General features: G+C 46.8%; 1 protein-coding gene across 1 annotated transcript; it reads right to left on the bottom strand.

Moving 5' to 3' along the window:
• Position 1: 1 nt before the first annotated feature.
• On the bottom strand, positions 2–27,860 carry MAP3K12 (mitogen-activated protein kinase kinase kinase 12). The gene is made up of 13 exons (XM_066616767.1): positions 27,386–27,860; positions 23,156–23,339; positions 21,892–22,083; positions 20,729–20,887; positions 19,442–19,600; positions 17,855–17,963; positions 17,506–17,615; positions 14,154–14,270; positions 12,895–13,032; positions 6,011–6,566; positions 4,655–4,725; positions 1,034–1,307; positions 2–100 (listed from the first exon to the last, which is right to left on the bottom strand). The coding sequence occupies exons 1-13, from the start codon at positions 27,858–27,860 to the stop codon at positions 2–4; spliced, it is 2,643 nt and encodes an 880-aa protein (XP_066472864.1).

The following is a 27,860-nucleotide window of genomic DNA, read 5'->3' as shown; positions in this document are numbered from 1 at the left end:
GTCACAAGCTGGGCATGTCTGGCAGTCTCTGCACCTCCCCACTGCCTGAGTGGTCCAGTTCAGCACTGTCGCAGTCTGAATCCTCATAGGCGGCAGGGTCCTGGAAGAAGAAGAGGGAGGGGGAGTGAACCAGAGACAGAACCAGGGTGGAAACAAGAGGGGAGGAACCTGCCCCCCCGCCACATGTTGCTCAACATTTGGACCGGTACAGGCTTCGACAGCTGCCCCCTGCACTTTGACTTGCAACTGTCTGCACCAAGGAAAACTGAAATCAGATGCTTATCAAGGATGCAAAGGAACGGCTGACTTGCAAAAGGATATTTTACTTCTGCTAGTCTTGAGGAGGGGCAAAGAGGTATAGAGGGGCTCCCATATCAGTGGCTTCCGTATCCGTGGGTTCTATGCCTCCTGGCACTGGGAAATACTGGCCAGAAAATTGTGAGATTTCTCCTGAAACTGTTCACGTACTTTTAAATCAATCTTTGCAGCACTGACGGCTGAACATGTGGTCATTTTGAAGGAATAGGGCTCCTGTGTTTGCTTATCAACAAACAGTAGCACAGGCTTATTCATTATTCGTTCACATTGGAAAGGCAGTATCTGTAGAGGTCAAAGTGCAGGCTACAACAGGGAACGGATTAGTTCAAATCTCCAGTTAGCTATAAAGTTCGCTGCATGACCTCTAACCTCCCTCAAAGGGCGGATATAAAATAGGTGGGAGGATGACCATGTGCACCATCCTGAGCTTCCTGGAGGAAAGATGGCATACACATGTAATCTGTATAAATTAATAATAAGCCACCATGAGCACAAGAGCAGGCATAGGAACTATATAGGTTGATCAAACCCACAGGTGTTTTAAAAAACAGCATTGCTTTATCCTTAATATTTTTCCCAGTAGCTTTCCCAAAATCCCTGCCTTGATCATGTTTACAACCAGGGAGGCAAAACAGAGCAGGACTCCGCCTCTGTGGGATGCACATCCCTTGAGTGAGGGGGAAAAAGCCCTCCATCCACCCTTAAGGACACCCACCTCGCCAGCATTCTGTTCAGCACTGAGCTGGCATTTGACAAGCCGAATAGCCGCCTCCTTTTCAGACAGCCCATCTGAGTGTCCCAGAATGTCGTCATCGGAGCGTTCAGCATCCAGGCGCTCGTCGGTATTGGTGCTGGCCACGTCAGGGGTGCCACCGCTGTGGGAAGCTGTGGTGCCCTCACTGGCGGTGCCCTCCTCCCCGTCCCCATCGGAGAAGTTCTCTGAGCTGAAGGTAGAGAGTGACTGTCGCTTACTCATCGCCTGAGGCCACCTTGGGGAGGAGAGAGAAGACGGGGGCTGTCAGCACTGCAAAGGCAAAAGGCCCTCACGCCATCATACAGAGCCAGGGTCTCCCTAGCCTAGAGAGAGGTGTAGTGCCACACAGGAAGATGAGGGCAAGATTAAAAATGGAATCCAAAAAGCTTCCTGCCCAGAAATCAAGCCACTAATCCAAACTGAGCAGTCATGACCCTAAGCACCCCAAAGTTAGACACCTTAACACTATTTATTTCAGCTTATGCCAACTTCCCAAGCCGCCACCCCCCCCCCCCCACAACTCTACCAAATGATACTTGATCCCCAATCCTGGTTGCCCCAGATGCAGCTGAAAGAGCAGTCTAGTCTATCAATAAAGGAAGGCTTCACACCCTACAGTGAACATTAAGACATGGATGTGGGAAGTGATGATCCCAGGTGGACCTGAGAGGACTGCAGGGAGGAAAAAGTAGGTGAGACAGTGTGTAATCCATGGCTTATATGGTTGGGCAATGTGTTGGCAAGTAATTGGCTTTGTGGCCCAGGTGAACAAGGGTCTCACTCCTGCTGCCATTGGGGCAAGTGAGGAGCAGTGTCACATGGTGTTTTGAGAGGGAATGAAGGACAGAGCATACACAACTATCTGTGACAGAGCAGGGAGGATGACGAAGAGGACCTCCTGAGCACAAGCAGGAACCCACATGGACTGGAGACTAGGGAGGAGGAGGAGGAGGAGGAGGGAGCTGGGTGAGACAAATTTCTTTCCCCACAGTTGAGGTCTATTTGGTAAGTGGCTGGGCAAAAATGCTGCATCTCTTTGTCCTCCCCCCAAAGCCCACACAACAGAAAGCAGCCAGGCCCGGTATTGGAAGTGCAGAGACTATAAAACAGATGTATGCAGCTGCCTTCTCTCATCTCCTAAAGCACCACATTTCTGGGCCCTCAGCCTGGCTCCATTTCCCCCTCAGCCTTACCCTAGTCTCCCATCACTACAATGTGCCAGCCAGGCTGAGAAGGTCCCATTCCACTAAGTCATTGACTTAGGAAAAAAAAATACTTTCTGTCCCCCACAGATGGAGGAAATTCCACCATTTATTTCGGTGTGTACACAAACCAATCCCTCCCACAAAACCCCACCATCCCATTTCAAAACAGCATGATGGGACTTGAGGAAACTGGTGTTTAAGATACAGTTATTGAATAAAGAATCAAGGTGTGAACTCTGCTGAGGGGCACCTTCTAAAGTGCGGGATCTCCTATATGTAGCATGGGGACAGCAGCTGTCCCTCTAACCCAACACAGAGTCTCTTCTAGTGGCTGTTTGCTGGTGCATCTTTTTAGATTGTGAGCTCTTTTGGATCAGGGAGCAATTTATTCATTTATTTTTTCTATGTAAACTACTATGTGAATGTCTTTTTTTGTTGAGAAGTTGTATATCAATATTTGTAGTAGTAATAATAATAATAGGATTAATTAATGTGAAGTATAAAGGGTGTGATCTTGTGTGAAATCAGGCCTGAGCCTATCCACTCCCTCTTCGCTCAGTGCTGATCCATATGGTGTAGTTTGCTCTAGATTCATCTGTGGAGACCTCATCTCTCAAGGAAAGGCCTAGAACAGTGGTTCTCACACATTTAGCACCGGGACCCACTTTTTAGAATGAGAATCTGTCAGGACCCACTGGAAGTGATGTCATGACTGGAAGTGATGTCATCAAGCAGGAAAATTTTAACAATCCTACGCTGCAATCCTACCCACACTTACCCAGGAGTCAGTACCATTTACTATAATTGTTAAAAGAATATACATAGTAGCTTGTTAAAAGTATAGTTCTGTAACGTTTCCCCAAATGCAGTCACATACCATGGTAGCATCAAGTCTAGTATATTAAAAATAAAATATTTAAATGAATGGGGACCCACCTGAAATTGGTAGGTCCGACCCACAGTTTGAGAAACATTTGGCCTAGGAGATAGACAGTCTATAGGTCAAGAATCTAGAAACTGTGTTTGCTGGAGGACACCATTCAAACGTATTGGCACCTTGGTGCACAGATGTCATGAGTTTGCATGTGAAATTCAAACATGGGATTCACCTACTTTGTGAAGTGGTACAATCTGATGAAGTTTATACAGTATATCAGCTCACATTCCTGGCACTGCTTTGGTCTTAAGTAAAATTATTGGCCTTTTCCATTCTCCTAGGGGCTCTGGGACAACTGTAATCTCCTTCAGTGGTGGTCAAGACTATTTCAGATTAATTCATTGCATTGGAAGTAGGAGGAAAACATTAAGCTTGCGACCATGCTCCTACCAAAGTCATATTCAGGTTTAAGCAGCCTGCATTCAGCAATTTTGATTAGAGCAATTATCATAAATGTAAAAGTGAGAATCATAATGCTTATTTATGAGTTTTTGATCAAGCGTTAGTAAATACTGTGAATACCCCTTATATGGAAAAATGTGGACAAATCTCCAGTTTTATCCACCACCTGAATCAGCAAATTTTTTTACCAGCAGCTATTACTTAAAAGGGTCAGTCGTGACCCTTAATCACCATTAGTTTGTGCTGTTTTCTGAAAATTACTATTTCTCATATCACTGCTGCCAGTTTTTTAGCTGGACTTGGTGTTAATTACCAGTGAGGCCCCACCCAGGGGCCTAGGACGTCATAATATATTTGCGTATATTGTGTGCTGAACCAAGCAGGGTGGTTTTTTAAATTTGATCAATAGTAATTTTGTTAATATTCAGATGCTTTAGATGTAATTCAAGCGTTTTTGGGAGTGCACCTAATGTGCCAAGCACTGGGATGACCACTGCTGGTTTGCGCCATAATCTTTGGATTTCAATATTTAGATCCTGATATTTACTGATTTTTTTTCATGTTCTTTCTCATCAATTCTACTATTGCCAGGTATTGCTATGTCGATGATGGTCACTTTATTTTTTTCTATTACTGTAATATGTGATGAATTGTGTGCCTATTATTATTATTATTATTATTATTATTATTATTATTATTATTAGTAGTAGTAGTAGTAGTAGTAGTAGTAGTATTGACAATTGAACAGGAGATGACAAAAATCTAGATCGTCCCAGTTATCTTGGTTATTGGGAACTTCTTCTCAGGTCCATTCCCAATTTTAAATTGAAAGCTCATGTCATTTATGTATTTATTATTTTTTTATTTAAATAGTGTGCCACTTTACTTCTGCAAAAATTCTGTATAACACCAGATAAAGGATGATAGTGGTTGCACAAAATCTCCCAGACCATTTGGAAAAACCATATAAAGATACCTGGAACCTCAGCACAATATGCTCAACAAGATGAGATACAAAATCCAGCCTGAAACACTCACCTTTGCCGGAGTGGCAGCTCTACTTCACTGTCTACCTCACCCTCCTCCTCCTCTGAGGATAGCCCACGCTTCTAAGCCAACAAGGAGATGGGGTGGGGGGAAGGGAAAAAGGAGCCATATTAGTAAAATTCTGTTAGGATTGCAGATGAAATAAAAATATATCCATAATGCATTTATTTTTTAAACATTTTTGGTACTGACGGATTTAGGGCAGTGGTTCCAAACTGTGTGCTGTGGTGCCCTCAGCAAACTCACAGGGGCACCGTGGGATGTCCCCGTCATCCTCTTCTTCCCAGCTCTCCTGGGGACCACCATCTTGGATCACACAAAATCTCACATGATCCAATATGGTGGCACCCAGGAGAGCCAGGAAGAGGCTGCCACAAAAGTGGCAGCCATGACCATGGTAAGCTTGGGAACTGCTGATTTAGGGGCTCCAATTCAAATCTAAGTAGGTGAAGCAGTCAGGACTGAACATCTACAGCTCTGGTGAGAGATCCTGAGGAGTGTCAATTGGCCCTATCCTGTTTCCCATCCTGAACAGCAGTTGGTGCTACTCTGAGCTTCCAACTGGAGCTACACAAACACACAGCTCCAGTTGGTGAATTGGAAAGAGGAATCCTGCACACATGTGCAATAACCCAAGCAGTTCGGTATACGTGCATGGAAGCTTTCATCCATTTATGTATGGCTCCCAGTTTGATTGGGGCAAAGCTTTAGAAGATGTGCAAGTAACGAATTTAGCAAACTAATGAACACTGGCGCCTTCAAATCCGTCAAGAAGCCTTAAGATATGACCTATCTTGACTGAAAGGGTGCATCAAGCAAACATACATTAATCAAATCTGCATTTGCAAGAACCATGCTTCTGCTTAGTAAAAAAAAAATTGTAAGCAAGGAATAATTGAATGCACACATCCCTGACCATCACATGTTGAAGGATTTGCTCAAGTGGTCCACTTTTGGTGGTGTCACCATTTCAGTCACTCCCTCAGCCGCTTGGCTGAGAGCAGAAAGGACTGTACCACTACGTACTGCAGGGGGTGCATGTGACAGACTAGAATGTTTGAATGCTCTCTCTTTCTGCATATTCAAAACCAGCACATAATGGCGAAGCTTCTAGCTAGCCTTCTCTCTCACAGGCTAATCTCGAATGTCTAGAGAAGATTTTTTTAAAAAATTAATACATGGAGGAGTTTTCAAATACATGATTCCACACTTGCAGCCTGAAATGGTATAGGCCAGGAAAAGCTACACCGGGTGATCTTCTGATGGTGTGTTCAAGCCCTTCCAGAGAGTACGAACCCTGGTTGCTGCCATCAAGAACATGCCTTCCCCTCCCATTTCCTGGCCTACCTGGCTCCGGGTGACAGCTGCCCGATACAACATGGCTGCTGGCGTGAGGTGCTGGGATTGCTGTGTGGACCCTGGGCGGCTGCTCCTGCCCTGTTCTCGCTCGGCGTCCTCTCCTGGCTGCAGCCTTGCCTTCCCTGCTGGCCCCACGGCACCCTGGCGGGACGAGGGTGACTCAGGACTGCTGGAACAGGGTACGGAAGCAGTGTCCTCACTGGGGGTCTCGCTGCGGGGCTGCTCTGCTGGTGGAGATTCAGGTCCAGATGCCCCTTTGTGGGCCTCGGCTCCCAGCGTTGTGGAGATGAGGTCAGGGCTGGAAGACGACATCTTGCGCAGCAGCAGGTCATGTTGAAGACCCCGCAGGGCGGCACAGGGCTCCAGGCGCTTGGCTCCCCCCGGCTCTGCCAGTTCTCCACAGCTGCCTCTGGTGCTAACCTTGCGGTAGCGAGACTTGGCACGGCGACTACGTCCAGGGGATGGGGGGCCTTTTTGACACACCGGGATGGCTAGCTGGGGCAGCGTGGGGTCCATGATCACTTCGGTCTTCAGAATGTCAGGCCTGTAGGAGATGAGGAAAGTGGCAGCATCAACAGTGGTTATACAGTGTTTGCACTGCTGAGTCTTTAATGTTTTGTGATCATTAACAAACTGTCAATTATTATTGTTTTAATGGTTGTAAGCCACCCTGAGACGCTGTTAAAGATTATGAATAAATAAATATGAATACAAGTTATAGAAAGTTGGGAAACAAGCTGGAATATGAGCAGTTCAGTCCCCCTTTCTCCTGACACTCATAAAAGAAGGACTAGAAAAAGAACTTTCCTTCTGACCCTCTGTTTCCTCCCCTGAAATGAGACTCCTATGATGTCAAAATTCCTGGCAGAACCATGTACTTTGGCTCCTTTCCATTGTTCCAAGTCCCACACACATCTGTCTTCCCCACCAGAAAATCTGCCTCTGCTATCCCTACCATGTCCCACTTCTTGACACTGAGCAACAGAATGGCCAGGCTCCAGGTTGTTGTGTGAGAACCATAGTGGCACATTGGTGAGACCGCTGGACTTAGATCAGGAAGATGTGGGGTCAAATCCCTTCTCAGGCCTGAGGCTTACTAGGTGACCTTGGACCTCTTGCTATCTCTCAGCCAAATCTACCTCATAGGGTAGTTGTGAAGATGAAAGGAGCCATCTGCCCTGAGCTCTGAGGAGGAAGGGTGGGATACAAAAGATCCTGTGGCCAATGCATTTTGCAACACATATCTGTACCTGAACAAATATGCCAAATGGATACACTTTTTTATTTGTCCAGTAGAAATGTCACGGGGAGAGATGTTTCTTTTGGTAACTGGAAATTTTGCTTAGTCTTCCTCTAAATTTTGAGATTCTGTTAAGAACTTATGCTTTTTCTATTTTTGTTTCTGTAATCATAGGACACAGAAACCAATGTGGTGCACGCTGCATCCCACAGAGGAGTCTTGGGCTGTGAAGACCTCCTTGTGGTAAGGGAACATTTGTTCCCTTGCCTCAGGGTAAGCATCCACCACCTGCACGGGTCTTCTCAGACCTGCAGTTTTCAACAGCTGTAAAGGACCTTCTAATAATAAATAACAATAACTTTATTTTTACCCCGCCTTTCTCCCCGAAGGGACTCAAGGCAGCTTACAACAGGTTAAAACAGATTAAAAAACATAATTTAAAAACAGATAAAAGCATATTAACACATATCATAAAAACAGTAGTCAGATAAAAAGTAGTAAAAAGGTAAAAAGAGCATAGAGCAGCAATTCATAAAAGAATCAGGCCTGTAAAAAATTAAAAGATGTTGAAAAGATGTTAAAAAGGCTGAGAACTCAGAAGGCTTGTTTAAACAGAAGGGTCTTCAGGCCTCACTGAAAAGACTCAAGAGTGGGAGTCATTCTTAAGTCAAGGGGAAGGGAATTCCATAGCGTTGGTGCCACTACTGAGAAGGTCCTATTTCTAGCCGCCACCCCACATACCTCCCTAGGCGGCGGCACTTGTAAAAAGGCCTTCTCCGATGACCTAAGAGGACGAGCTGGATTGTACGGAAGAAGGCAATCTCTAAGATACCCTGGCCCAGAGCAGTATAGGGCTTTAAAGGTCAAAACCAGCACCTTGAATTGGGCCCGGAAATGAATGGGCAGCCAGTGCAGCCGCTGGAGAAGCGGACTGACAGAGTCAAACCACCTACCTCCAGTAACTACATGGGCCGCCGCATTCTGCACTAGTTGCAGTTTCCGAAACATCTTCAAGGGCAGCCCCACATAGAGCACGTTACAAATCTAACCTCGATGTCACCGTAGCATCGATCACCTTGGCCAGGTCTGCATGATCCAAGTACGGCCACAGCTGGCGCACCAGCCGAAGCTGAGCGAAGGCCCCCCTAGCCACAGCCGCCACCTGGGAATCCAGGAGCAGCTGCGAGTCCAGGTGGACCCCCAAGCTGCGGACCTGCTCCTTCAGGGGGAGTGCAACCCATTCAGCGCAAGCCAATAGTCCAGCACCTGCATCAAGGATTTCCGAACCAGGAGAGCCTCTGTCTTATCCGGATTTAATTTCAGCTTGTTAGCCCCCATCCAGATCCTCACTGCCTCCAGACAGCGCTCCAGACAGCGCTCCAGACAGTGCTCCTTATGCTGCGGAACAGCAAGACCCTATTAGGACTGGGCTGTAAATCTGTTCCTACATAATCCAATGCACCCCAAAATGGAAAATTCTGCAACCTGTATAAATTATGCAACTCAAGCAAATTTGCATACTTTTGCATGTTTTGACTAATTGTTCTGCATATAATTTATTCTGGTATTGTTTGTTCAGCTATTGTTTGGTGGCTTCTGACATTTCCACCAGTCCCACCCCCTCCTGCTCCACTCTCCCCCCCCCACTGGAACTCCACCCCCCCACCCCGACTCACCTTTCCGCCACCCAGAGCTTGGCCCTTGCTCCAGGTAGCATGCGGTGGACCTTTGGCTAGCACTATTTCAGCACAGACTGGCACTGAGCTGGTGCCAGCACTGACCCAGCTCTGAGTCTCACCTGGCGTGCCTTATGGCACGTTTGTGACACTCAGCACTGGCAGAGGGCTGGTGCTGGGTCTTCAGGATCGCGCCCTGAATCACAGAGTTAGAAGGAACCTTCTAGAATTCAGTGTTTCTCAAAATGTGGGTCTGGACCCACTAGGTGGGTTGCAAGCCAATTTCAGGTGGGTCCCCATTCATTTCAATATGTTATTTTTTAATATATTGGAGTTGATGCTACTATGGTATGTGACTGCACTTGGGGAAATGTTATAGATCTAGTCTTTGAACAGGCTACTATGTATATGCGTTTAACAATGACAGTCAATGAGGCTTACTCCTAGGTAGTTGTTGTTGGCAACCTTCAGTCTCGAGAGACTATGGTATCGCGCTCTGAAAGGTGGTTTTGGAACATCGTCTAGTGTGGCTGAAAAGGCCAATTCGGGAGTGACAATCCCTTCCACAACGGGAGTAAGTGCAGTCTGACCCTGGTCTGTCTCCCTGGCTATGGGCCTTCCTTATTTGCCTCTTTGCCTCAGACTGTTGGCCAAGTGTCTCTTCAAACTGGGAAAGGCCATGCTGCACAGCCTGCCTCCAAGCGGGCCGCTCAGAGGCCAGGGTTTCCCACTTGTTGAGGTCCACTCCTAAGGCCTTCAGATCCCTCTTGCAGATGTCCTTGTATCACAGCTGTGGTCTACCTGTAGGGCGCTTTCCTTGCACGAGTTCTCCATAGAGGAGATCCTTTGGGATCCGGCCATCATCCATTCTCACGACATGACCGAGCCAACGCAGGCGTCTCTGTTTCAGCAGTGCATACATGCTAGGGATTCCAGCACGTTCCAGGACTGTGTTGTTAGGAACTTTGTCCTTCCAGGTGATGCCGAGAATGCGTCGAAGGCAGCGCATGTGGAAAGTGTTCAGTTTCCTCTCCTGTTGTGAGTGAAGAGTCCATGACTCGCTGCAGTACAGAAGTGTACTCAGGATGCAAGCTCTGTAGACCTGGATCTTGTTCTTGTTCTCTGTAGACCTGGATCTTCCGTCAGCTTCTTGTTGGACCAGACTCTCTTTGTGAGTCTGGAAAACGTGGTAGCTGCTTTACCGATGCGTTTGTTTAGTTCGGTATCGAGAGAAAGAGTGTCAGAGATTGTTGAGCCAAGATACACAAAGTCATGGACAACCTCCAGTTCACGCGCAGAGATTGTAATGCAGGGAGGTGAGTCCACATCCTGAACCATGACCTGTGTTTTCTTCAGGCTGATCGTCAGTCCAAAATCTTGGCAGACCTTGCTAAAACGATCCATGAGCTGCTGGAGATCTTTGGCAGAGTGGGTAGTGACAGCTGCATCATCGGCAAAGAGGAAGTCACGCAGACATTTCAGCTGGACTTTGGACTTTGCTCTCAGTCTGGAGAGGTTGAAGAGCTTTCTGTCTGATCTGGTCCGGAGATAGATGCCTTCTGTTGCGGTTCCAAAGGCATGCTTCAGCAGGACAGCGAAGAAAATCCCAAACAAGGTTGGTGCAAGAACACAGCCCTGCTTCACGCCTCTTTGGATGTCAAAGGGGTCTGATGTGGAGCCATCGAAGACAACAGTGCCCTTCATGTCCTTGTGGAAGGATCGGATGATGCTGAGGAGCCTGGGTGGACATCCAATCTTGGGGAGAATCTTGAAGAGGCCATTCCTGCTGACCAGGTCGAAGGCCTTCGTGAGATCTATGAAGGCTATAAAGAGTGGCTGTCGCTGTTCCCTGCATTTCTCCTGCAGTTGTCTAAGGGAGAATACCATATCAGTGGTGGACCTGTTGGCTCGGAATCCGCACTGTAATTCTGGATAAACGCTCTCTGCAAGTACCTGGAGCCTCTTTAGTGCAACTCGGGCAAACAACTTTCCTACAACGCTAAGGAGAGAGATGCCAAGGTAGTTATTGCAGTCACCCCTGTCGCCTTTGTTCTTGTACAGCGTGATGATGTTTGCATCCCTCATGTCTTGAGGTACTCCACCTTCTCTCCAGCAGAGACAGAGGATTTCATGCAGCTCAGTGACGATGATCTCTTTGCAGCACTTTAGGACTTCAGCAGGGATGCTGTCTTTTCCAGGTGCCTTGCCAAAGGCAAGGGAGTCCAGGGCCACATGAAGTTCTTCTAGGGTTGGTTCACTGTCAAGCTCCGCCAGCACAGGCAGGCACTCAGTGTTGTTCAGCGCTTCTTCGGTGACTACATTTTCTCTGGAATATAGCTCAGAGTAGTGCTGCACCCAGCGTTCCATCTGCTGCGCCCGATCCTGGATGACCTCGCCCGCGGCAGACTTCAGATGGGCAATTTTCTTCTGTGTTGGACCTAGGGCCTGCTTGATACCATCATACATCCCCTTGATGTTGCCCATGTCAGCTGCTATCTGTATCTGGGAACAGAGCTGGAGCCAGTAGTCGTTAGCACATCTCCTGGCAGTCTGCTGGACTTTGCTTTGAGCAGCTCGGAGGACCTGCAGGTTGCGCTCACTGGGACAGGCCTTGTATGCTGCTTGAGCTCTCCTCTTTTCCTCAATGACTGGTGTCAACTCCTCAGAGTGGGCTTCAAACCAGTCTGCCGTCTTGTTGGTCTTCTTGCCAATTATGGACAAGGCGTTGTTGTAAACGGCATTCTTGAAATGTTCCCATCTGTTGGATGCGTTTGCATCGACCGGGCCTGGAAGAGATTCCTCAAGCACTCGTGCAAATTCCTCCACTTTTCTCTGATCCCGGGTCTTGCTGGTATCAATGCGAGGTCTTCCTTCCTTTTTCGTGTGGTACAGTCGCTTTGTTTGCAGTTTCACTCTGCTGCACACCAGGGAATGGTCGGTGTCGCAAGCAGCACCCTGATAGCTGCGCGTGATCTTGATGCTGGAAAGGCTGGAGCGTCTGGTGAGAATCAGGTCGAGCTGGTGCCAGTGCTTTGATCTTGGGTGTCTCCAGGAGACTCTATGTTGGGGCTTCATGTTGAAGAACGTGTTGCTGACACAGAGACCGTGAAGACAGCAAAACTCTAGCAGGCGTTGACCATTTTCGTTCATTTTCCCAGTGCCGAACTGACCTAAGCAAGTGGGCCACGAACTGTGATCAGCACCAACTCTAGCATTGAAATCGCCGAGGATGAACAATGGCTCTTTTACGGGGATCTTCTTGATAGTGGTGGCCAGGTCATCATAGAATTTGTCTTAATTTGTCTTAAGCAACTGCAGGGTTGTTCTGTGGAAGTGAAGATCTCTGAAAGAGCAACCAAGTAAGTTTCACCTCCCTGCTGTTTCAGAAGCATGGGGTGTGGGGCAGATCTTGCCAGTCCATTCTGCATAGTTTGCTAGCAACAGGGGCAGCTGCCTTCTGAGTCAGGCATTGGTTCATGTAAGTTAGTCCTACCTCCCCTGGCTTGCAGCAGCAGTTCACCTGACTTGGGCTTCACTGTGAGCTGCACCTACTCTTAGGTAAGTGTGGATATAATTGCAGCCTTTGGGATGTTTGGGGAATAAACAGATCAGCAACTGCTTGGGAGGATTAGGAGCGTTCCTCTTTATTTTAAATAATTTTTTAAACTTACACTTATTGTAAGCTTTTAATTTAATTGATTGATTTGATTTTGTTGCATGGGTGTGTTAAAAATTTTCCTGCTACATGATGTCACTTCTGGCCATGATATCACTTCCAGGTTAATGAAATCACTTCCAGTGGGTCCGGACAGATTGTCATTCTAAAAAGTGGGTCCTGATGCTAAAAAGTTTGAGAACCACTGTTTTAGATCACTGAGCCCAGCCCCCTGCCATTGCATTTCACTACCACTCCATCCTCCCTCCTTCTCCATTTTACATTCCCACCCACTCCTCACCTCTTGCTGTGTGGAGACAGCTTCTGGGGCACATTCCTCTTCTTTATGAGTTTTTCCACAGTGTTGCCATGCAGGAGACTGCGTGACGGATGATGCTTAAACAGCCCTGGGTACTTCTTCTCCAGAGCCTGCTCTCGCCTGAAGGTGGGGAATGGGAAGATTGGGAGCATATGAGGATGAATACTCAGTAATAATAATAATAATAATACAGGTATTTATATACTGCCTTTCTTGGTCGTCAGATTTCTCCTCAGACTTTATTCAAGGCGGTTTACAAAGGCAGGCTGTTCTAAATCCCTGTAGGGATTTTTACAATTGAAGAAAGGTTCTATCTTTCAAGAACCACAACATTTCAGATGGATCTTTCTGATCTGGCATCACATTCTGGCCTCCAGTTTCCTCCCATGCAAGCTGACAAGCAGCTCCTTCATCTCTCACATGGAGGGCAGCCAAGACGCTTCTTCGCTCACACCAAAGAGCAGGTGGAATAACTCGGCTCGGCTTGTCAGCTGTTTCAAGGACTCACCATTCACGGTGCCGGTGGCCTCGAACTGGCGACCTGCGGATGTTATCTTCAGGCAAACGCTCTACCCTCTAGACCAGACCTCCTGCCCAGTACTAAAATGGATAATTTTGAATGGAAAAGCAGGATAGTTCTTTGGACTCAAGACCCCCAATATTGTTCACCTGCCTTTGGATCAATGGCACCAGAGCTGACCTTGGAGAAATTTGACCAATTGGGCCAAATTGGGCCCTACACCTGGAGGAGCCCTGTACTTGGGCGGCGAATAGAATGCCCACAGCCGCAGCTGGCACCTTGCTCTGCAGCTGACACTCCAGCATGGAATCCTCCATGCCAAGTGTCATGAGGAGAGTGTGGTCAGTGGAGCCTTACTGGATGGCCCTCCCTCCTGGCTGCCCCTGGGTCTGATTGGCTTGAAATTGCCCCTCCCCCAAGCAGTGTGTGATGCTGCTGCTGATGGGTGCCTCACCACTGCTGCTCATCTTTGTGAATAAGGCCCCCCTGTTTTGCATTGGGCAATGCAGTTCCTAAGGACACCTGAACATACACTTTTGTACACCATTTTGTACCCTGAATGGTACAAAAAGACAGGCATGATCTTTTGTATTACAGCTGTTGGACACATTGGACACAGCTGTTGGATCAAGCTTTTGTGTGTGTGTCGTCACCTTGATCAAAAATCCAATGCCAACTTCAGCAACCTGGCAAGGGACTGCTGGGAGTTTTGATTTCTCACCGGAGCAGCTCTTTCTCCTTCAGCTCCAGTTGCAACATGAGGGAGTTGAGCTCCATGTAAAGGTTGTTAGCCCGTTCCAGCTTGCGTTCATAGTGCTCCCGGATGTCCAAAGCATGCCTGGAAGTGGAGAGGGGAGGAAAGAAGGCATCAATTACTGTATTCCAGCGAGTCAAAGATGGTGAGATGCTGAGATGGAACAATTTACTGTCTAGAGCAGGGGTGTCCAACTCATTTCAGACAGTGGGCCTAATAACATTCATGATGCCTGCTGAGGCCTGGAGGTGATGTCATCGAGCTGGTCATGACCAGAAATAAGCACTTTGTTCTCACTTAGGAACCCATTAGCTGCAAATGACAGAAGAAAAAAGATGTGAATCTTGACAATATTTTCAAAATATGGGAATGCCCAATTATCATGTAGGCCACCCTTTCAGCAGTGACACCTCAGCACAGCTCAGCAGCTGAGAGGAGCTTATGGTGATGCTGAGGAGAGCCTGAGGGCCAGATAAAAGAGCTTCTGGGGGCTGCATTCAGCCCATGGGCCTTTTGTTTGACACTCTTGATCAAAAGTGAAATGAACCCCAGCTTGTCTCAGAAATGGACTAAGCATACCGAGCTATTTTCCAGAAATCAGACAATGGCTTGTTTCCTCCCAAAAAAAACTGGATTTCCCCAAATCCAGTTTTAAAATGCAGACCCTCAATCACATCATGTGAGCACCAGGGTAGACAAATGCCCTTCATTCTCAAAGCAATGGTTTGAAAAGGTGCAGAAGAGAGCAACCAAAATGATTACCGGGCTGGGGCACCTCCCTTACGAGGAAAGACTACAGCGTTTGGGTCTAGAAAAGAGGCACCTGCGGGGGGACATGATTGAGACATACAAAATTATGCAGGGGATAGAGTAGATAGATAGATGCTCTTTTTCCCTCTCACATAACATCAGAACGAGGGGGACATTCATTAAAGTTTAGTGTTGGGAAAGTTAGGACATACAAAAGAAAATATTTCTTTACCCAGTGTGTAATTAGACTGTGAAACTCCTTGCCACAGAAAATAGTGATGGCATCTTGCCTAGATGCCTTTAAGAGAGAATTGGACAAATTTCTGGAGGAAAAGTTCATCATGGGTTACGTCACGGTAGGTATGTGCAAGCTCCTGATTTTAGAGGCAGGCTGCTTCTGATTGCCAGATGCAGGGGAGGGCACCAGGAGGCAGGTTGCGTCTGTTGTCTTGTGTGCTCCCTGAAGCATTTGGTGGGCCACTGACATACATAAAGCTGGACTAGATGGGCCTTTGGCCTGGGGGCTCTTCTTCTTATAATGCTGAACAGGGCCCCAGGTGCAAAGAGCCCTGGGGTGTGGACTTTCATGGTGCCCGATGTCGGTACAACCAACTCAAGTGTCCTTGAAAGCTACATAGCCCAGGGTCCCTGCTACATTGCCATTGCAGGGAAGGAAGGAAGGTAGGAAGGTGAATGAGAAACTTAAGTCTTGGGGAAATAGAGATCACTAAAGCAGTGGAGCATTATGAGCCAGACAAACTCCTAATACAAGTGAGGTAACTACAAGCTCCAGTAGTGGCACTATTTAAATAAAAAAATATTTCTTCACCAATCCAAGCAAAACATGTCCCTTTCCCCATTTTCCTTCCCAGGCAAGACCACTGTCTTTCCTACTCGGCTACAGGAGGGGTTTAAGAGCAGTCTACCAAAGTGCCTGGTTTTCTTGTCTTTTATTTCCATCCTTTTTATTTTGGTTTGTTTTATTCATTTTTAAAATAAGCTCTTTTATCAGGCATCTGCCTGATCAAATTTCACTCAGGAGCGTGTTGGATGTCCACCTTCCCAGACTGACTATCTTCACTACTTTCCGGTTTTTAAGGGGACTCTCCAGGATTTTAGGATTCTGTACCATACTGGGAGGGAAATTTGTCCAAGATGACCTTTTTGTGTCTGGATATTTCCCAGTTTTGGCTGGTGGCAGAGTTAACTACCATCTCAATTTAATCCTGGCTCAAGGAAGAACCAAGGACAGGGAGGTCGGGTGCTGGTTGTTAGGTGCTGAACCTGTGTGCTTCACCTTCCAAGGGTTCAGCCAAAGGATGGAGTAGAAGAGGAGATACCCCCTGTATCCCATATTACCAACCTTACACAAACATATCTCCCTCTAGCATTCACTCTCCCTCCTTCAATTGCCATTTTTAACAGCACAAAAATGACAATAAATAAAGGACTGTGAGAGGATGCTGAGGAGGCAACAGTCGGCTATTATTGTTTCATCTTTGTTTTGCTGTCTGTTCTATGCTATTTTTGTGACTTTAATGATCATTCTATTTTTAACATTTTTGCAAACCACTTCTCTGTTTCAGAAATGCAGCATAAAAATGTTTCAAAGACATTTGCATAAGAATTGATGCACAAATGCACAATATAACCTAACTGTGTGTATTATCCATAGTTTCTTCCTCTAAATTCTACAATCATGCAATCCAAATTCTATAAGTGGAATAATGGCCCAATCCTATCCTCCTCCATGCTATAGCATGCAGGAGTGCCAAAATGGGCTGTGCCATGTGCTGTGTGGGGGGTGGGGGAGGGCGGGAAACAGATCAGGATGCTTGGGAGAGGCAAAGGAAAATATTTTCCCCTATCTCTCCATAAGCTCCTCAATCACCTCATACCTGCATCAGCTATACCACTGGCACAAGTCTGAAGAGAGAAAGGGGGCATGTCGGGAGGATCCTGAGGGATAGTATCCTAATGTAAGTCACTTGTATCAGGATACACCCTTTCCTCTCCTGACATGTCTCCTTCCCTCCCCCCAGTTTACCCAGGAACACACCTCCCACCAACAGAATACCCTCCTGCCCATTCAGAGTCTGGGTGATATGTCAGCAAGCGCTAGGAGCCATGGCAACTTCTGCTGCTGGTTCCCAGGCTCTATTAAGTAGTGTGCCTTTTGCAGTGTTGTGGCTGCAGTTACAGAGCAGAGGGGAATGTTCACTATGGTAACAGGCCAATAGGATTGGGCCATCAATTATGCAGCTTGGCACATCTGCATGTTATCTGTCCATGATTCCTGTTTCCACATGACTAGTTTTTATTTAAAGGAAGGAGGTTGTTGGAGTGGGAGGAGACAAAGAAAGGGGTACAACAAAGGGGTTCAACATTTTCTCTGCAACCCTGAGGGCTAGGAAGTTGCTTTGGGGGGGGGGGAATGAATGAGGCATTTTCAGGACATCAGGTTATATAGAGGGTGCAAGGAATGTATGCAACTCTGTACGCCATCATTAACAACATGGCAAGAATCTTCTGAACAGTATCATTGACGATGCGCCCATATCCAATGTACCTGAGTTCTTCTCGGCGCCGGTGGATCAGTTCCTCCTCCAAGCGATGCAGGCATGTTCCCTCCGATTTGATCTTTTCAAAATGCAGCTTCACCTCTTCTCGCCATTCAGCCTATGGAAGAGGACACAGGACCATAAGCTTTTCTCCTGGAGCCTGAAACTAGATGAACCCTACTGAGAACCAGAAGCAAGCCCACTTTAGGCTGAGCTCATCAGACAGAAAGATGAGGAGCCTAAGGATTGGGGCAGTTCAATAGCATTGAGCATAGTAAACTGCTCTGTGAACTTTTTGTTGTTGTTGTTGAAAAGCAGCTTATTTCATAACAGCAACTACCACCAGGAAAGCCATACCTGAGATTTGAAGTAGGTCTCTTGGGGTGTAGAGAGGACATCAGCGGATGCAATATCAAGGTGCAGGAGGATCTGTCGAAAGGATGGACGGTTCCGGGGTTTGCTGTTCCTGATGAAGAAAGAGAGACAAGAGGTATGTATATAGTTGTTCTGTAGTATACAGACAGATAGTTGTCCACTCTGGATTGAGCAAGCTCCTTAGCTTAAAAAAGAAGCAGAACCCTGCAGGTTGTTGATTACAGCATATACACATCCTTGAGGACAGCTGCACAGGAATGCAGAGGGAGCGGAATTTCAAGTTAGGTAGCAGGACCAATTTGAGAACAGGGCCTAGGCCTGATGTCTAGTTTTACTTGATGGCATCTTGGAAGTGCAGGAGGTTAGGCTTGCTTTTGTGCTGGTTTTTTTTTTTTTTTTTTAACTATCATTCTATTAAAAACATTCCTTTTAACAGCAAAATGTACCTGTGAGATGTGTGTGATTTTTCAGTGTTATGTAACTAACATTATGGCACTTCAATGCAAGTGGGTTATAATGAGGAACAAGAAGAAGCAGGAAACAGAGAGGACTTCTGCAGGTGCTAGGAAATGAGTTACCTTGAGGCAGAAGGAACTAAGCTGTTCCTGAAGGAGAGGAGTACAGCAGCAATAGGCTTCGAGATACAGCATGTTACCATCAAAGAGCATTTCCAACTACCTACTGAAGGCTTCTCTTCTCCTGCTTCTTCTGCTCACTAGTGCTACTCTTCAGTATTTCTTTGCTGCTTGGGAACATGTGCATGCAGGGGTGTCCCGTGCCCTCGGTCTTGAATTTTGAGGAACTCAAGAATTGTTCAGCAATCTAACCTGGGGAACCATCCCTTCCAGACTTCAAAAACAGCTCCTTCTTCAAATGAGTCAGAGCCTCAGGTTATGACACATGTAGTCCCATTTCAGACCTCAGACGGGGGTATCACAATTTTGAATGTTTCTCCACAATACAAAAAAGAAAAAAAAATCCTTCCTGCATATAGAAAACCAGCCAATCCTGTTCAGTTTTCCAGTGCTGGTGCAGCCATGCCAGTGGGGGGTGCTGAATCCTTTGGTGGGGAGGCAGTCACAGAGACCTCCTCAAAGTAAGGTAACATTTGTTTCCCTACCTTGGGGCTGCATTGTAGCTGCACCAGTGCTGGAAAGTTGGAAAGGATTGGGCCCTAAGAGAGCAATGTTTTTAAAAATGGCTTCAGAAACATCACTGTAATAATGAGATCACTGAAGAATGAAGAAGGCCAGCCCTCACCTCCTAATCATACATGCAAAGGGTGCTCTTGCAGCAGCATGGAGTGCCTCTGTGCTAGCATCGCAGGTCTTTGGCTGCATCAGCCCACAACCCAGAAACGTTCCTGCGTGACTGTCTGCAGGGCAAGTGTTTGTGAAAGTCATCCTGGGCCACACGTGGAATGCTGGCATGCAACAGTGTCTTTCAGCAGCCTCCATGTGAGTGAAGCTCATGTCTTAATGAGCCCTAAGAATTTCCAAGGTCCTGGGTGGAAGGATTATGTGAGTCAAATTCCAACGGCAGAGAGAGGCTCGGAAGAGATGGACTCACCAGCATTGTTGAAGCAGAATCTTGAAGCCATCTGGGCAGCTGGTAGGTACAGGCAGGTGAAGGCTGTTACTGCCAACACCCCAGATTATGGCGGAGGAATCCACATCCTTGTAAGGAATCTCTCCCGTCAACAACTCCCAGAGAACGACTCCAAAGGACCTATACAGCAAGTGAAATGTTAGTGTGTGTGTGTGTGTGGGACGGGACATAAATCTTCTTTCTGCTTTCCCTTTCATAAGCTTCTCCAGCCCAATCCCATCTTTTTTTCTGTAGGGGCAATGAGTGCTGCTCAATTTCTCTGTGTTCCTCATCCCCCAGTCTCCTCAGTCTCATTTTGTGTGGTAATGTCACCAAGAGGTGATACTTCTCCATTGTTTTGGTGTGGTGAATGCCACAGAATATAGTGAGATGTGGCATGATTATTAAAGCCAGGAAGAATATTGATTTTCAAAGGATATCAGAGATTGCCATTTCATCTGGTTGCCTCAGCGAGGCCCTCTCCATTGATCACACTGGGACAATTTGGCTCCTCCCCTCCCAGCATTGTCTCCATCATTCAGCCATTTCACCTGAGTCACCCAGGACTAAACAAGACATTATGTTATGTCATTAGAAGAGACGTACTTAACATTTCTTAACTCAATGGGAGCTGTGGGGTGGGCAGATGGGGGCTTGGAGAGCTTTCCTATGGTGGCAAAGGAAGGGAGCTGATGCAGGAGTGTGATGGGGATAGAGGGCTAAAGCTGCCCTCCCATTACACCATGATTCTGAACTGGTGTGGGGTCTCCCACAACTGCCATTTAGTAAGATAAAGCTAAGCAAATAAAATACTATTGTTGCTTCTGGACTGCCTATCATTTACTAGGTTCTGGACCAAAACACAAGAGAAGGCAACTCTGGCCTAGCCAATTTTTTTAAAAAACCAACAGCCTACCAGTGCAATCCTATGAATAACTACTCAGAAGTGAGACCTATTCAATGAGACCTACCTCTAGGAATGTATGCATGGGATAGCAGCATAAAATGGGGAGGGGAGGCGAGGGAGGGGAGAGGGGAGTAGATGAGCCTTGAAAACCCTCTTAAAGGGAAGAAAGAAGTAGGTAAACAAACATAGCAATGGAAGAGAATTCTCACCCAGCCACCATGCCATTTTATTGTATTCTAGTCTATGTACAGTATTTGATTCAAATTTTATTATGTGTCATTAAAAAAAAAATAGCTGTGGGAGAAATATCCTGCCCTTTTTCTACATCTTCCCTCTTCTGGGTTGATCCTTCCCCTCCTCACCAGATGTCAACCTTCTCCGAGACGGGTTCATTGCGAATGACTTCTGGGGCCATCCAGGCCACGGTGCCAGCAAAAGACATCTTGGTGCTCTTGTCACTGAGCTCCTTGGAGGTGCCAAAGTCGGAGATCTTCACCACATCGTCATAAGTGATCAGCATGCTGGGGGGGGGGGGGAAGGAGAGAAGAAGTGTGAATTGTAGAATCCTGCTTCTTCCCAGTGTTTCAGAGGGGGAACAGGTAAGCAGAAAGGGATGCAATACACTCAGTTGCCAATAGGGGGAGCAGTGTTGACTACTATACAGTATTCTGTATAACTTCCTTTCTCGCTCAGGGAAATTAGTACAGCAGAGTTAGCAGGTTGCAGAACTGGAAGACAGGATGGTTATTTTCTCTAAACTCTCATGGTAGTTTCATTGGTTTAACTGGGAGAAGAAGTGATGTCTTCACCCATCCAACTTACCAGCACTCTGTCCTGCCTACATTCTGACTGACAGTGTAAGATACCAATGTGCTTTTTTGCAGCAAGAGGGTATTACCCATTAATTTGCTGCAGAGCCATGAACTCGGGACTGTTAGCTGGGCATCTGTGTTCAGCAGCTACTGTAACTAAGTTTTGAGTACATGCAGGTGCATTTGCTGACATTTATTCTTCACCACACTTATATCTCTTGCCCTTCCTCTGCTGTCATGACAGCAAATGAAATTTTCTACTGCAGACTGTAAGATCCTTGGGGCAGGGAGCTGTCTTTTTTTTTTTTATTAAACTACTGTGTAAAGTGGAAGAACTGTATAAACAGAACATTGTAACAACAGTCAATATTCCTAGAAAGTGTCCTAAAGTCACATCCACACACCGAAAAAGGGAGGGGGAATATAATAAAGGTGACTTGATTTTCGAGCTACTCTGAGATGTTTTGTTACTGAAAAGAATGAAATATAAATACTGGAAATAAGTAAAGAAATATTCATAAAGTTACGCAAATCATAACACTCGAATTTTCTTGGAACTGCATCCGAAGAATCTGACATTTGGGGCAGAGTGGAATCTCAATACCACCTTGGGTTCTCTACCCACAGTAATGCTCACTCAGTCACCCCATTTTCTCCCCGTTTCTTTCCTCAGTATAGTTAGTTTCCCGGTACAATCTAGCTTCCTTCCTTACTTGGGTGATTTGAGGTCACGATGGATGATCTTATGTAGGTGCAGGTAGTTCATGCCACCAGCGATGCCCATGGACCAGTCAACCAACAGCGAAGGGGTAACCTTGCGCCCAGCACGCAGCACTTCGTACAGCTGACCCTGGGCACAGAACTCCATGATGATGCAGTAACAAGGAGCCTGGGTGCACACACCCCTAGGATGAAAGAGAGTTTGAGACATATGTTAGATATCAAGGAAAATAAATGGGTGTGCTTAGGTCTGGGGTATCAGTATATAGTTTAGCAGTGATACAGAAATACTGCTGTAGGTTTTAGAAATTTATATAAATATTGCGCTGTGTTGTCTGAATCCTGTCAAAGTAGTCTTGGGCAGAACTTCATTTTCAAAAGAGGGGGCTTATTTCAAACACAGATCCCATCTCATGAGTCCTGATCCTTAATTCTCAGATTGTGAATTAGGCTGCCACTACTTGATAGTGCATGAAAGGCACTCTACATATGCTTAGAGACACATTTGTTATAAAATATTTCCTCTTATCTATGGCTGATGGAACCCCTTTCCAGAAGGAGGTGACCTGGCTAAATCACTGCTTGCCTTTTGACAGGCAGTGTGGAGATTATTATTTGTGAAGGCTGTTGGGGTAAATGAACACTATTTGGCTGCTTGATTTACAGCCCAAACCTACGCATGTCTACTCAGAAGTAAGTCCCATTATAGTCAATGGGGTTTACTCTAAAGTAAGTGTGGATAGGACTGCAGCCTTTGTTGTCATCTATATGGGACATTTTTTTCTATTTGATGCTGCTGTTGGGCCTGAAAGGCAGGACATAAAGTTCCCTGAGATGAGTTAGAGAAGAGGGGTAGGGCAATGACCCAAACCAACAGCATTTTGCTGTTTTAGACCAGTGGTTCACCCAGTCTAGTATTGTCTTCACTGATAGCAGTTCTCCAGGATTTCAGGCTCAGGGATCCTTTCCAGTTCTACCTGGACATGCTAGGGATTGAACCTGTGACCTTCTGCATGCAAAGCAAGTGCTCAGTCTATGGGCTCTCTTCACAAGAGGTTTTCCTGTCTGTATCCCACTGGCCTACAGTAGGTACTATGTCATCATGGGAAGGTTGGAGCTTGCCAGACACAGGTGCTCAGTTCACCACCCCTTCAGAATAAGGACTTCTTTTGTAAGAGAGGCATCCTCAGCTGCTGCCCATTGCGAAACTCCCAGATGGCTCCACAAAGAGTCTTGCCAAGCCTGCCTCCAACTTACTTGAAGGTGATGATGTTGGGATGCTTCAGCTTTCGCAGGTGTTTGATATCCGTCTCCTTGAGGTCCCGCACCTTCTTGACAGCCACCTCTTCTCCGTGGAAGCGCCCCAGGAAGACAGCGCCTTGGGCCCCACTCCCCACCCACTGCAGGTCCATGATCTCTTCAAAGGGCACTTCCCAGGGGTCTGCATCGTAAGGGAAAGAAAATGATTTCCAACAGCCAGGAAGAGGAAGCAAGTGGAAGGTGGCAAATGTCCTGCCAAGATGGAGGCAAGGCACCTGTTCCTGCAAGAGCACAAGACCTGAGAGGCAGACACTCACCAGGTTGTAACAAGGCAGTGCGTATGACAGGAGCGTACGCAAGCTCCCTGCAGGTGCAGCATTGACAGCACAACCCTTTCCCTGCCAGTCCATAGCAGGCAGTGCCACTGATGAATCATGTGCTGCATGCTACGGTGGGTGTGAGTGTGTGACCAGATGGCCTGCAAGAATTAAGTTGGCATGCACTCCATTGGTGTGGCTGCATAGAGTGTGGGCTTTAGTTAGGACTGGGTTGTCAATTTCCATTAAACAAGTAAATAAGTTTCATGGCTGAAAAGATGATGCAATGTTCCCCTTCAGGCCCAATGCCCCTGGGCTGGAATTCAAGCCCATAGCAGGTCTTATACTGATGACCTGAGGCCAGTGAGGTTAGAGGGCAGTAGAGGCACAAGGCAGCTCTGTCCCTCTGGCTTCCCAAGTCACACTCTGTAGCCCTCCAAGCTTCCCTGACCTCTCCATTTCCTTCCCACCAAGACAACGTGGCCCCTCCTACCCCAACATGAGGATTTGCTCCAGTTCTCCTTGTCTCTTGTCCTCAGTTCTATACTTCCATCAGCCAGGGCTTCCTCAGATCCCAGCTTTTCAGGCCACTGATTCCTTCGTTCCATTTCCTTTAGCGCTGTCTCTTGACTAGCTTTTATAGCACATCTCTCTCTCACCCATACCATAAGCCCCTCATAATTTTGTGTAATTTTTTTTTTCAGAGTCCCTTTTCTGATGTTCCCTGCTTGTTTGATTCCTGGTCTTTCTTCAGGTCTTATTATCTAATGATCATTCCCATAACTTCCTGTTTCTCTACCCACTGCCTGCTCTACAACATTCCTTCAGCAACACTGGCTTTGGGCTTCCTATCCTTCAGCTTTCTTATGGGACCTTTCCCCAGTCCTCAGCTGGCTTTTATCTCAGCCAAACTGACATTCTTTTCCATCACAGGCGCCAAACTGCAACCAAACTGAGCAACTGAGCATTCCATGCTTCCACATCTGCTCATCCACTCAGGGTCAAAGGTTTCCTTGCTGCAAGTTCAGGACAGTTCAATAAAATACACAGTCTATTGTTTGTTCTTGTGTTTTATCATTTGGCCATTCCCTCCCTAAAGAAAAGCCTGTTGAACCCAGGGCTCACTGTAGTTTACTCAGGGCCCAATCCTATCCAGCTTTCCAGCACTGATGCAGTCATGGGAGTGTGGTGTGCACTGCATCCTGTGGTGGTGGGGCAGTCATGGAGGGCTCCTCAAGATAAGGGAATATTTGTCCCCTTACTTGGAGGCTGCACTGAAATTGCATCGGCACTGGAAAGTTGGATAGGATTGGGCCCTCATTCAGGTATACATCTTGAAGTGGCCTCAGTTCACCTCATACCTCCAAAAGGAGAAATAAGATGTTTCATTCTAGGACTTTGGGGATTAATTTTTATCTACAGTTAGTGACAGCTTTTGTTGTGTATAATCTGTGTGCTACGTTTGATACAATGTTGTTTTCAGAGGATGCTGTTTTGCAATTTGGATTTGTTTCAAATCCATCCCACAGTAGGTTCAGGATTAGGTGAAATAGGTCTCAAACAATACCCCACGGTCCCATAAGTCCATCAGCCTATTTTCTCCTCTTGGGTTGCTTTGCTGGAATGGGCAAGAGAAGTACTCATGAGATATTTGAGAGGAAAAGGAAGGGAACAGACTCTGAGAAATTTGTGACTTTACACCTGGAAGTTTTTCACATGGCCCCTTCTTCTTGGAACTGCACAGGGGAAGAGTAGTCCTTTCCCCCACTTAGTACCTTTATGTGACATCAGCATCCATTAATCTGGACACATCTCACATCTATTTGCATGCCTAGCAACCGACACACCCCACGCTAGGAATAAGGGCAAAGACTGCTTTGCTTAAGCCTGGAAGTCAAGGATGAATGGGGGCATATAGAAATGAGCTACAAAGGTCCACCTTGACCAGCATTCTGTTTGCCATGGTGGCCCATCAATTGACCCTAGTAATCCCACAAGAGGGAGCTGAATGTATACCTCTCTCCCACCATTGCTCAACTATAGCTGGTATTCTCAGGGGCACACTGCCTTTGAACCTGGAGACAGCAAATAGCCACCACGACAAGTAGACATGGCCATACTTCCATGAATTTAGCCAATCCCTTTTTAAAGCTATTTAATTGATCAGCCATCACCACATCATGTCATAGTGAAAGCCATAGATTAGTTACGTGAAGACATATTTCCTTTTGTCTGTTCTAAATCTCTCACCAATTAGTTTCACAGGATGATCTCTCATTCTACTGTTCTGAGAGAAGGAGAAGTAGTGCTCTCTCCCTCCATTCTTACATCCATATAAGCATAAAATTACATAAACTTCAATCTTCCCCTTTATTCTTCTTTTTGCTAAACTAAAAACCCCAAACTGCTGCCCAATGCTGCCCCTGATTCACTACTGCTGACTCTGCTTGTGCATACTCCCCTCTCAATAAATGCCCCTTCTCATCCTGCTCTGTTCTTGCACAGGGCTTAATACTTAAAGGGAACATATCCATTTAAACTTTAAACACCATGCAAGGACAGAATACTTTGTTCTCCCCCCCCTCATGTCCCTGTAAATACCATCTGAGGATGAAATGAGGGGAGGGCAGAGTGAAGTGCTCCTCCCTCACACAAGGTCTAAAACAGGGGTGTCAAACTTGTTTCATACAGGAGGCTGAATAGCATTCAAGATGCCTGCTGAGGGCCGGAGATGATGTCATTCAGCAGGAAGTGATGTCATTAAACAGGTCATAACCAGAAATAAGCAGGTTTTTCTCACTTAGGAACTCATTAGCTGCAAAAAAGAGAAAATATGCAAATCTTGATCATATTTCAAGATAAGGGAGAGTCCAATTATCACGCAGGCTGCCCTTTCAGCAATGCCACCGCAGCACTGCTGAGCAGCTGAAAAAATTTCAGTGGGCCACGTCCAGCCCCCTGGGCCTTATCTTTGACACCCCTGTTCTAAAAGTCTAAAGGGACATGTTTCCTCAAAACTTTGAATGCCAAATGAGGACTCAGGAAAGCAGCTTTTCCCATTCTGGCTTGCTTTTAGCAAGCAAGAATCAATGCGATTCATGTCCATGGCAAGTTAGAGGGAGGCAGCAGCAGACTCGGGGTGAAGTGCACCCCAGTTCTGCTGCCCTCTCAGCCCCCTCCCATTCCTGCTGATGCAAGCCACATCAGCCCACTTCATGGCTGGGCCAGCTCTGGGCTGCAAGAACAAAGAGTCCATATCTTTAATGTGTGCAATGGCACTTATCCAGCCAATACCATAGTGGCCTAGTGAACGCCACTGGAGCAACTCCTTGGAACTCTAGCTATTCAAAGGTTAACTAGAGCCATGCATGTGAAAAGGCAGCTATTTAAGTGACCATTAAGCCTTCAAAAGTTCAAAACAGTCCTTTGATTAGGACCTGGAAACAAACTGGCAAACAGTGCAGGCCTTTAAGGCTCGGTGTAACACAGGTAATTTGACTAGCACCCTGTTAGGAGTTCATTTGTTACATTTTGGACCAGTTGTCATTCCAAGCACTTGGCAAAGGCTGCCCCAGGTGTACTGTAGAAATTTGTACTATGGCTTATATGATGGCCAGATCCCTATTCTCCAAAGACGCAGCCTGCATACTGTGAAGGGCACAGGTGCCACCTGATAATACACAGTTACCATGTTCTTGTGGGTAACAATGAACTAGTAGGCTCATGTTGCAATTTAATAATGCTGGCACAAAATTTTGGCCCAAACTACCAAAATTCTCTCACCTGCTGCCACTTTTGATGTAGCCCCAGAATCTCTATTATGTGCCTTTGAGTAGCCCTGGAGCTATGCTTGTTTTTGCTTTTGTAGGCCCAGCTGCCCATCACCACCGGCCTGGCACCACCTACTCACCTTCCTGTTGCTGTTTGTGTTCAGTGGAGTATGCTTTGCCAATCATGGTCCAAACAGGCTTGAGGCAACCAAAGAGCCCTTCCAGGAAGCCGCTCCCTGTTTGGCAGTGGATCCGGACTTGGTCGGCATGGTAACGGGTGGGCCGCACTTCGGGATTTCCAGCGCCAGCCCCTGCACCGGCTCCGCCTCCCCCGCCACTGCCAGCTTCGTTCTCATGCAGCTGCAGCACGCTGTTCGCAAACTGCTCATGCGTCTCCTCGCTGGGCGTGGGGCTGTGTCCGCCACCCCCACCTCCCACGCCGCCCCCATCAACGGGCAGCACATCCCGCAAGACACACTGCGTAGGTGTGAGGTCCTTTTCAGGGGTGCAGTCCGAGGCATCGGGGTCCAGCTTGCGGAGAGAGCTTTCAGTCAGGATAGTGTTGAAGCTGCCGAAGGATGGGGAAGGAGTGCGGGTCTCATGCAGGCACGCCAT

The sequence above is a fragment of the Tiliqua scincoides genome, chromosome 2 (assembly GCF_035046505.1).
Source record: "Tiliqua scincoides isolate rTilSci1 chromosome 2, rTilSci1.hap2, whole genome shotgun sequence".
Lineage (NCBI taxonomy): Eukaryota > Metazoa > Chordata > Lepidosauria > Squamata > Scincidae > Tiliqua > Tiliqua scincoides.
The sequence above is the reverse complement of the archived record's forward strand: the minus strand, read 5'-3'. Positions and strand labels throughout refer to the sequence as shown.

Bases quoted from the DNA above. Each gene is read 5' to 3' on its own strand.
- MAP3K12 (XM_066616767.1), bottom strand. From the start codon at position 27,860: ATGGCGTGCCTGCATGAGACCCGCACTCCTTCCCCATCCTTCGGCAGC. The intron at 4,726-6,010 runs GTAGGCCAGGAA...TTGTTGGCTTAG, and splicing joins CAGCTGTCACCCGGAGCCAG to AAGCGTGGGCTATCCTCAGA. The intron at 101-1,033 runs GTGGGTGTCCTT...TTCTTCTTCCAG, and splicing joins CTGAACAGAATGCTGGCGAG to GACCCTGCCGCCTATGAGGA.